Raw genomic sequence first — 11,195 nt, forward strand, 5'->3', positions numbered from 1 at the left:
AAGTCCATGCTCAATAATTTCGAAGGCAAAACGTTTCAGCAAAAAAACAAAAAAGTAACTGTCCAGATGACCTGACTAAAAAATGTTGGATTGTATACCTGGATTATTGAGCATGGACTTTGTTGTTTTCAACCAGTTTGACAAGACTGTCAACAAGGAAGAGGGCTGGCAATGGAGGAGGAGGCGTACCAAAGAGACCATCTTATCACAAGCAGAATTGGTTTGTTCCAGTTTGGAGTAAGCTGTTGGGGGAAGAATCAGTTTTGTGTTGTGTGTTTCTTTGACTGATGAAGCCTTCCGGATCGAAGGCGAAACGTTTCAGCACAAAAAAAAAGAAACTGTCCAGGTAACATTGGATAATTTTCCTCAGTAAATAAATGGTCAACATATAATATTTTTGTCTCATTTGTTTAACAGAGTTCTCTTTATCTACTTCTAGGACTTGTTTGAAAATCTGATGATGTTTTAGCTCATATTTATGCAGAAATATAGAAAATTGTAAAAGTTTTACAAACTTTCAAACATCACTTTATGTATTTAACATTAATAAGAACATTCTATTTCAGTGCAAAATACTTTATTGCTACGTAATACATGTACTTTCTACATATTCTGGTTGCAATATATAATTTTGACATGTCTAGTCTTTTGGGAACCCTGCAGGTAATTAATCATGATGTGAAATCATAACATTTTGAAAATGTAGTTACTATATGCACATTGGGAAATAAACTTCATGTACAAACTCGGACATTGTGAACAGCAGGAAAGATGTTCATTTTCATATGCAATGACTGACAGAATGATGTTTTTGCAGCCACCCATGACTGCTTTGGCAACCATGCTTTGGAAGGTGAGTGTCTGTCTGTGTGTCAACCTACACACAGTCTGGTTGTACTCCTGTGGTCCTGTCTTAATAGTAAGGGGGTGCTTCATGTGGTCTTGTTTGTTGCTACGAGGTGTTGCAGAAAGTAAAGTTTGCACACTTTAGTTCTTCATATAAACATCTGCATGTGTTCAGATTTATGACAATTCTACGTTTGTTCAGTTCACATGTGTGCCGAACCATAAGGCCCATATCAAAATCTTTGGTACAAGTACATGTATCTACACCCCTAATATATGTGGTATATATTCAAATTAGGAAAATATATATATATATAATCACTTCCCTTTCTGTCTGCTCTGCCTACATCTGCTATCATCCACTTGCTAAGTTCATAGGTGTATGTATGTTTGTTCCTCCAGCTGTGTTTGTCCATTTGACCTCCATCATCCGAAGATGTTAGATAAAACACTTTTTATCTGATTTCTAGTGGTTGTTCTGTGGATGAAACTCGTCCTGTATTTAACCTTGTATTTTTTTATGTGTTGTGCTTCAGTTGCAGAGGCGACTGCAGGCTCCCCTCTGGATGGAGGGAACATAACGTTAGCCATCGTCATCATCATTCTGCTGGTGTCTGTGCTGCTGGGTGGTGTGTATGTCTACGTCACCAGGTTAGTTCTAATAACATTTATATTTTTGAATGATTCTGAGTCGGGGTGAAAACTGGAGGGCAAAAAGGGCTTGATTTTGGATACGTGAAATGATGGGTGAATTCTCATGGATTTGGGTAGAGATAAACGGACAGAAACTGGGTCAATGACTTTGGATATGGGGAAAGGGCCAATAAATCGGGGCACAAGTTTGCGTGATTCTACTTTTAATGGGAGATCTCTGGTGGAGAGCCATACCTTCTGGCCCTCCTGATAAGTGGATTGTTGAGACCTCTGCCCATTAGCCCCTTTAACGTAGGCTGTGGAGGTCTCCAGAAGGGCTCGTCTGGCTCTCTGCCATACGCGTTGGCAGCGTAAGGCTGACTAGTGAGCAGAGGGCACTTGAGCTTCACATTCCTGGGTGGTGATTAAAGGGGGCTGAAAACCAAAAACTGTGTAAAAAGGGGACAGACCGATAGCAGAGGAAGGGACAGTGATGAGGCCGTGTTCAACCCAGGAGAGGTTGGGGGACCACTGGCAGGGATCTTTCTGGCAGAGGATCCTCAACTTGGTTCGCCCTCTCCGTCTGGCCATAATTCTGGGGATGAAAGCCAGAGGAGAGGCTAATGGAGAACCCCAGGAGGTCACAAAATTCTCTCCAGAACTTGGAGACAAACTGAGGTCCTCTGTTGGAAACAATATCTGTGGGCAGACCGTTCAGGCGAAAAACCTCACGTGACATGATCCCAGCCAGGGTCTTGGCTCAGGGAAGCTTGGGAAGAGGGACCAAGTGAACCAGCTTGGAAAAATGGTCAACAACCGTCAGAATGACAGTGTTACCGGCAGAGGGAGGAAGACCAGTGATGAAATCTAGACTAATGGGGGACCAAGGGCGTGATGGGATAGGAAGTGGACGGGGGAGACCAGAGGGGGGACGACGTGAGGACTTGGCTTGGGGACAGGCAGGACAGGATAAAACAAAAAAGCGCACATCTAGAATTGTGTTAAGTTCTAGAATTGCACCGCTTGGGGTGGCTGCATGTTGGAGCAGCTCTGTTACATTCATTCTGTGTTATTGCTTTTGAAAACTTTAATTCCTCTTTTATCTGGATGTAAATCACTTTTTTTCGGATGATTACTTCTTCTGGTATCGGATGCTGTGCAGCTGGGAGGATTTTTATTGAAACCTTTTTACTTTTGGGCATTTGTTATGATGCGTAACCATGGCGACAAGGTGTTTTTTTAACAATCAGGAGCAGCTGATTAACATCTCAAAAGCTCAAATACATCAGCTACAGCCCCAAATGAGTTGAAAAGGAGGCACTGTGGTTGAATTTCCATCAACCTGGTGACTGTGCTCGAGTACCTGACCACCAAGATCATGGAGCAGGTGGGAAACTCAGCTTTTGACAATGGGAGGACCGGGATCATCCCCCGGCACCGTAAGCTGTCTGTCCGTGGTGACGAGAAGAACAAGAATCCTCCTCCATGATGCAAGAGAGGGCATCAGGTTTTGTGTTCTTGTGACCGGGTCTATAGGTGAGGACAAAGTTAAAACGGGAAAAGAAAGGTGCCCACCTAGAGAGGGCATCAGGTTTTGTGTTCTTGTGACCGGCTCTATAGGTGAGAGCAAAGTTAAAACGAGAAAAGAAAAGTTCCCACCTGGCTTGTCGAGGGTTGAGGCGTTTGGCCGACTTAAGGGACTCGAGGTTTTTATGGTCGGTCCAAACTTGGAACTGGGCGCCCTCCAACCAGTGCCTCCACTCCTCCAGCGCCAGCTTAACAGTGAACAGATCACGTTCCCCAACATCGTAATTACTGTTAGGTATTTTCTCTCGTACCCAACAGAAAAATAAAGGACATCACACAGAACAGAGTAAGGTTTTTGGCCAACGCTCCTTGCAAAGAGGGAAATCCGCCTTTGGTCTGAAACCAGAGGTGAACTCCAAAGCCTTGCTGTTAGAACTGACTTTTATTTGGTAAGAGTGACACATAAGTGTTTGGCTTGGAACACTTTTTGATCAGAACAAAACATCTTGTACAGGTTCAGTTGATTAAATGCTTATTGTAATAAGTTTCTGATACCATCTGTATCAGTTGAAATCATCTGTATCAGTTTAAGGGTGAGGAGAAAAACTATGACAGTGCTGGAATACTAGTAATACGTTTTGACATGTTTGGTTTTTAACAAACAGTTCTAAGTAAAAACAACTTATGTAAATACAGAGAATTACTATCAGCTCAGATGTGGACTGATAGTATCAGAAACTTTTTGCTTTGTATGCATAGAAGTACATGAATCATGAAGAAATTTAAAATGATAACATGAAAAACTCACACTTACGCTCAGCTGGCGATAGGCTTCTGGAGACGAAAGCACAGGGATGAATAACTCATTCCTTATCCTGTTGGCTAAGCACTGCCCCCACACCCACACTAGACGCATCTACTTCAACGATAAATTGTACCTCTGGGTTGGGGGCATGGAGGACAGGGGCAGAAGAAAACAAAGTCTTTAATTTTTTTTCATGCTGTATCAGCTGCATCTGTCCATAGGAACTTTTTCTTGGAGAAGGTGAGAACATGGAGGGGGTTAGCAATGAGCCTATAGTCTTTGATAAATCTCTGGTAGAAATTAGCAAACCCCAAGAACCTCTGCAGTTGTTTCCGGTCTTTAGGTACTGACCAGTCTAGTCCTGCAGAAACCTTGTCGTTATTTATCTCAACTAAATTGGGTGAAATCTTAAAACCGAGAAAAGATGTGGAGGACTGGTGCAAATCACATTTTTCAGCTTTAACAAATAAGTTATTTTGTAACAACCGGGTGAGAACAGATCTGACATGTTTTTTGTGTAGAAGTTAGGTCCTTGGAAAAAAATTTAATATTGTCCAGGTAAACAAAAACAAACAGATTTACCATGTCCCTTAGGACTCCATTGACCAGAGACCGGAACACAGCTGGAGCATTGGTCAAACCAAAAGGCACGACCAAATATTCATTATGACCATTGGTTGCATTGAAGGCCGTCTTCCACTCATCTCCCTCACGTATGCGCACCAGATGGTACACATTACGGAGTTCAAGCTTGGTGAATACTGAACCACCTTGGATGAGGTCAAAGGCAGATGACATTAATGGAAGGGGGTATTTGTTTTTTATGGTTATTTTATTTAATCCCCTATAGTCTATGCAGGGCCTTAAGGATCCATCCTTCTTCCCCACAAAGAAGAAACCAGCGCCTGCTGGAGAGATAGAAGGCCTAATGATGCTGGCTTGAAGCAAGGTCTTGATGTACTCCTGCATGGCTTCTTGCTCAGGAGTTAACATAAAGTACAGGGCCCCTTTAGGGGGTGTAGAGCCAGGAACCAAGTCAATAGGGCAGTCATAAGACCTGTGCGGTGGTAAAGAGTTGGCCTTAACTTTGTTAAAAACCTCATTCAAGTCATGGTACTCCTCTGGGACTTTAGAAAGATCTGGATAAGTCTCTTTAATATTGTTCTTAGGCATGGAGGGAATGACCACATCAAAAAGACAAGATGATAAACAGTTATCGGACCAACCCACAATCTCCTTCTGTTGCCAGTTAATATATGGGCTGTGTTTTGAGAGCCATGTGGCCCCTAGGACCACAGGAGAGTAGGGTGATGTGATAATAAAAAAAACTGCAATGTCTCCTTGTGATTACCCTATGGTTAAAGTCACTGGTTCAGCGATTAAAGAGGAGTCATGAAGAGGGTGACCATCTAAGGTTATGATGAACAGTGGTTTGGGGGATTTAAACAGTTTTATTCCTTGTTCTTGGGCAAACTGAAGGTCCATGAACTCAGAGTCAGCCCGTGAGTCGATGAATACTTTAATGAAGGTGCAGGTCTTACCAGCAGTGGACAGCTCAGCTGGAAACGTGAAGGGTGAGGAGATTACTGGATTCTGGGTTTGACTCAGCAGGAGTCTCCTCTTCTCTGCTGAGCCTGGCCTTTTAACGGACAGTCAAAGATGCTGTGAGAGTCCTGGCCACAGTAGAAACACAGCCGGTTCCGACATCTCCTCTCCCGTTCTTCTGGAGTAAGACGGCTGCGTCCAATCTGCATGGGCTCCTCTCATGGTGGTGGCACTTGTGGACGTGGTGGAGAGGGGGGGGGGGTCCCAGGGGAAGCCATCTGGGCGACTCTCTGGGTTCCTCCAGGGGTCTTGAGGCTCTGCTGGATCTCTCAGCTTGTTCTTGGGATCTCTCCATCAAGCGCAGATCCACCCTTGTCGCCAAATCCTCCAGGTCCTGCAGTGAGTCCGGGTATTGCTTGGTTGCCAGGTTGTCCTTGATCTCCTCATTAAGCCCTCGGTAGAACCCATTAGTTAGTGCCTCTTTATTTCATTTACTACCAGCAGCCGTAGCATTAAAATCTATGATGTACTCGGTTACACTTAGTTTTCCCTGCTTCACTGAAAACAGTCTACGAGCAGCCTCTCTTTCTGAGACGATGGGGTCAAAAACCCTGCACAGCTCTTTAGAAAACTCATGAAACGAGTAGCAGTACCTTGAATCCTTTTGCCATTCTGACGTTCCCCAAGACTTAGCTTTTCCAGACATGAGTTCCCTCCTGTCATAGTATACGCCACCTTAGCACATTCAGAGGGGAAGTATGAGGGTTGGAGCTGAAAATGAATTTCACATTGTGTTAGGAACAGGCGGTACTGATCCGGTGCCCCTGAAAACAGTTCTGGTGGAGTCAAATGGTAAATGATAAATGGACTGTACTTATATAGCGCCTTTCTATCTTATTTCAAGATACTCAAAGCGCTTTACACTACAATCTGTGTCCTCATTTACCCATTCATTCAGCACTCTACTAGATCTCTACAACGCTAATTGAACAAATCATTCTAAAGAGACTAATCAGTGCTTTAGATCACATTCATACACTGATGGGACACACATCAGAGGCTATGAGGGGTTCAGTGTCTTGCCCAGGAACACTTCAGCATGTGACTGCTGGTGGATTTGAACTACCAACTCTCCCATTGGAGGACGACTGCTCTAACCACTCAGCCCCAACCGTGGTTCCCGGTGTGGGTTACTTGTGGTTCCAGCGTATGCAGGACTGCCAGCATGACTTGAGTCCTGAGGGTTAGATTGAGGAGTTAGGGTATTAAGCATGTTCATGATTTCATTCATGCCGGTCTCTAATTTACTGATGGCACCTTCCACACCAGAGCGCCATTCTGAGCCTGGTGCAGGATCCATGTTTGGCCAGGTCAATCTGTCAGGGATCTGATGGCAGAGGATCCTACCCACAAACTCAGAAAGGTTTTTAAAATGTTTATTGAGGAAATAAACAGCTTCTGGTGTCTCAGGTCCAGGGGCAGGAACTGTATCTAAAATGATACAGAGGGGAAAGGTTAGTGTTTGGCAGAATAACGAGTAGTTATCTGAATACAGACTGTCTGGTGAAACACTAACCTTTTTGTTGTAATAGAACGCTCCATCAGAGACGCAGAGCTGCAGGTGTGACACCACCGTGAGAGGTGACAGCTGAGGAGCTGAGCGGCTGCGGCGGGGTGATAGCTGAGCAGCTGAGTGGCTGCAGAGACCAAGGGAAGTCCAGAGGCGTAGTCGAGGGCGAGCAGGGTTTGTTACACAGGATCCGAAGAGGAGACAGTACCGATAAGGAGAAGCAAAGGCGGAATCCAAAAAAACAGGCGTAGGTCATCAACAAAGTCAATTCAATTCAATTCAGTTTATTTATATAGCGCCAAATTACAACAAAGTTTTATCAGGGCACTTTACAGAAACATTCACATACATAAAAGCCAAAAGTAAAAGTCAGATGGCTGAGGCACAAAAAGGGACAGGCAAAAAGCATGGTCGAGGGAAACAGGTGTGGGTCAAGATTCAAGAGCTGTGAACAAGGAGAGTACGCAGGATAACTGTTGCTGAAAGCGATCAGTTGATCTAGCAACGTAGTGGAGAAAGTGGGAAGTATATATACACCCAGAAACAGGTGGAAACCATCAGCAGCAATCAGAGAGAGAGGTGTGGCATGCAAAGAGGCTGGCAGAAGCAGCAGAGGGGAAATCCCAGGAGAGCAGAGAAGAAAAAGTCAAACAGTGAACAGAGTGACGAGTAAAAGGAAAAACAGGGTGTAAACTGTGACAATATAAACTATTTTTACATAATAGTTTTACTTGTTCTGTTGTTTTTCTTTATAGTGAGAATGTCTTGATGGTATTTCTCATGTATTTTTATTTTATTTGCCACCTAGTGAATAATTTATAACTACACAACAAAAAACAAGTTATGAGTGTCTAAAAATGATTTTCAAACTTGGATAATCTCAGTATTATCTTTACCACTTTTCTGATTCTGCTTATTTTGCCCAACAGGTGCCGATATCACTCCAACCTAAGGCTGCCTCTCATGTACCCACACCCTTACCGACAGATCACTGTGGAGACAGAGTTTGATAACCCACTGTATGAGACAGGCGGAGTAAGTGCTAAACTGAAAAACATCTACAGCTCAATAAACATCAATGATCAATCTTGTTACAATAACACTCATTTTCCACCTTTCTCTATCTTGATTATCAGGACACTCGTGAATATGAAGTATCAATATGAGAAGACAAAAGACATTTCTGAACCATCCGTCCTAACTCTTCATCTTTCCTGCCCGCCCCACTCTGCCCAGGAGGAGGCAATGTAAATACAAATAATGATGTCCAGCCCCTCCTGCTGTAAAATGCAGTGATTGATCCTTTTCTCCTTTAATGTCATAGCTTTTATAGATGTAGTGGGAAACAGAAGAGAGCTGGTCGTGCAAACAGGAGAGAAACCAGTGAGGAAAAGGAGATGCCCAGTGTGGATTTGAACCATAGAGGTTAGGGGAAAATGAAGAGAAAGATATCAGGGACAGGACATCGTAGGAGAAAAATAAAAAAAAAAGGTTTAAAATTTTACCTTTTCTTCCATTACTTGTAATTAATTTAGCAGAATCCTGAAAATAAAATATCTCATTATTTTCATTAAAGCCCATTTTAGATACAGTTATGGTAATTTTATTTTTCTGCAGTAGAGAATAAATGTATTTTGTAGTTGTCTTTGTTATGAGCAAAATTATACATTTCTATTCTGCATTCTACAGTCAGATTGAAATACATAAAAACACAGATTAAAGATTTGATGATTTGAGTCAGCAACAGAATAATTAGCAGACTGTTGTGCAGGTGTTTCCGTCACTGTCCGAAGCCACGCCCTTATACTTGTCTATAAATATATATCACAATTAGGAAATTGATGAGGGGACATTTTGTTGTTGTTGCAGTAATCTGAAGTCTTTGAGGCAAATTAACAGCAAGTAGTTGTTTCAAGGCATTGTTCTGCCAAAGAAGTGAAACAATACAGCCGCAATTCTGAAAATGTTGGGATAAAATGTAAATTAAAGCAGAATGCAATGATTAGCAAATCTCATAAACCCATACTTTATCCACAGTGGAATACAGTAAACAAAACCAATGTTAAAATTAAAAAAAAAATTTTTTTTTCAAAGAAAAAAAATAATTTTGAATTGGAACACTGCAAGACATCTTTAAAAGTTGTGACAGAGCCGTGTTTCCACACTGAGAGTGACTCCTCCTGTTTTAACAGTCTAATGTCCAGAAACTGTTTGGAGGGAAATGTTGTCCCATTCATGTCTGATGTAGGATTCTATAGTTGTCTTCTTTTCCTGATTGATTGATTGGTTGGTTGATTGATTGATTGGTTGATTTATTATTTTTTTTTTTTTCATGATGCACCAAATGTTTTCAATTGATGGGAGGTCTGGACTGCAGATAGACCAGTTCAGCACCTGGACTGAAACCATGCTGTTATAATAGATGCAGGTTAAGGTTTAGCATTGTCCTACTAAAACAATCGTTGGTTACGTACTGTAACCCCAGATTCTATGAGTATAGGCGTAGCCCTTTAAGGCCTTCGCTTAGTGGGTTTATCCCGTTATGCGCAAGCATCATACTGAAAAAAATTAGTCCACGCCCACCTGCTGTGTGGGCCTCACCCGATCCGTATAAGTTACATTAAGAGCGGGTAATCGGCTCCCAAATAGCTTTATTTTTTCTTCAGCTATTCAGGAGCCAGTGAGGCCCGACGCTTAAAGGCCTACGCCTATACTCATAGAATCTGGGGTTACAGTACGTAACCAACGTTCTATGTCGTATAGGCTTCGCCCTTTAAGGCCTTTGCTTAGTGGGTTAAGGGCGAAGCGGATGTTGTCCTCGCCTCACTGGGTCTATTCGAACACAGTGTGAAGGGGAAGCTTGCCCAAAAAACGTCTTGTCACTCAGCTCCCCATGTGCATAACTACGCGTTGCGTAATTATGTGCCATGCACAGACGCATGTTGTGTAACTATGCGTTCTGACAAAACATGAACGCCCCAGAAATTTTCAACGGGGAGAGGATGTTGAAAAGAGGGGGGGGGGGGGGGCATGAACCAACTGATTCATGGCTGAACAGTATAAACAGATTAATAACAATGAACTGATTATTGATCAAATGAACTGATTGGTAACAATAGTCATGAACTGATTAGTGACAATAGAACCAAAATCACAGACACAACTTGTGACTGATAACAACATCTCACACTGTGAAGCATGCGGACAGATGTGAGCTTAAACAGAGTTCCATGAAAAACAACAATATTCATTCTGTTAGAGCACTAAGGACAGAATGTGTCATGGAACGGGCCGTCACATCACGTAGATAAAAACGGATGAATGAGCAGGGTGTTGACCACGCAGCCGCAGTGCAAATGTCCTGCATTGTCATACCATTAAGCAGGGCAGTTGAAGATGCGACACCCCTGGTCGAGTGTGCTTTGAGGTTGACAGGAGGCTCTAAATCTGATGCTTTGTAGGCTTCAGAAATGGCCTCACACAGCCAGTGCGGCAAGCGCTGGGTGGATAACGGGCGACCTGCAGATGCATCTCTATAATGCACAAACAGGTGTTGAGTTTGACGCATTACAGCTGTGCGCGCTATGTAACACGTCAACGCCCGCACCGGACAGAGAAGATGGAAAGATGCTTCTTCTTCTGATCTGTGGGGGGAGGGAAAAACCCCTCCAACGATATTGCTCTTGATTTAAAGGAGCTCGTGATGTTTTTAGCCATGAAAGCTGGGTTTGGTCTTAAATCAGCTGAACTACCGTCAGCCTGAATTCTGAGACATGACGGAGCGACAGAGAGGGCAGATAAATCACTTACCCTCTTAGCGGATGTTAAAGCCAGCAGCAGGGCTGTTTTAAGAGACAAGAATTTAAGTGAAACCTGATCCAGAGGCTCAAATGAAGCTTTGATCAGGGCTCGCAGGACCAGCGTTAAATCCCACTGTGGAACAATTGGGCGTGAAGCAGGCCTGCGTCTCTGTACACCTTTTAGAAACCGCTTCATCGGCGGGTGATTAAAAGCTGTTCTGTCTCCGAACCCTTCGTGGCAGGAAGAGATGGCTGCAGCGTACGTTTTAATCGTGCTGAATGCCAAATTCCTGTCCATCAGCTGTTGTAGAAAGGACAACACGCCGCCTAATGGGCATGAGGTGGCCTCTACACCTTTTTCTGTACACCAGCGCTGAAAAGCCGTCCACTTTGATGTGTACAGAGCTGTGGTAGATGCAGCACGTGAATCCTGAATTGTGCGCACTACCTCTTGTGGGAGATCCATCCT

At 43.3% G+C, this 11,195-nt stretch overlaps 1 protein-coding gene across 1 annotated transcript in view; it reads left to right on the forward strand.

The window, feature by feature from the left end:
• The window catches only part of LOC119424635 (seizure 6-like protein), a 337,403-nt gene extending 328,923 nt beyond the window's left edge, over positions 1–8,480 (forward strand). The window contains exons 14-17 of the mRNA XM_037692123.1: positions 818–853; positions 1,383–1,497; positions 7,856–7,961; positions 8,063–8,480. Of these exons, the coding sequence (XP_037548051.1) occupies positions 818–853; positions 1,383–1,497; positions 7,856–7,961; positions 8,063–8,092 (287 nt within the window). The 3' untranslated portion in view covers positions 8,093–8,480. The remainder of the gene's footprint in view (positions 1–817; positions 854–1,382; positions 1,498–7,855; positions 7,962–8,062) is intronic.
• Positions 8,481–11,195: the final 2,715 nt, after the last annotated feature.

Source organism: Nematolebias whitei, chromosome 18 (assembly GCF_014905685.2).
Source record: "Nematolebias whitei isolate Nwh7 chromosome 18, NemWhi1, whole genome shotgun sequence".
NCBI classification, from domain to species: Eukaryota; Metazoa; Chordata; class Actinopteri; order Cyprinodontiformes; family Rivulidae; genus Nematolebias; species Nematolebias whitei.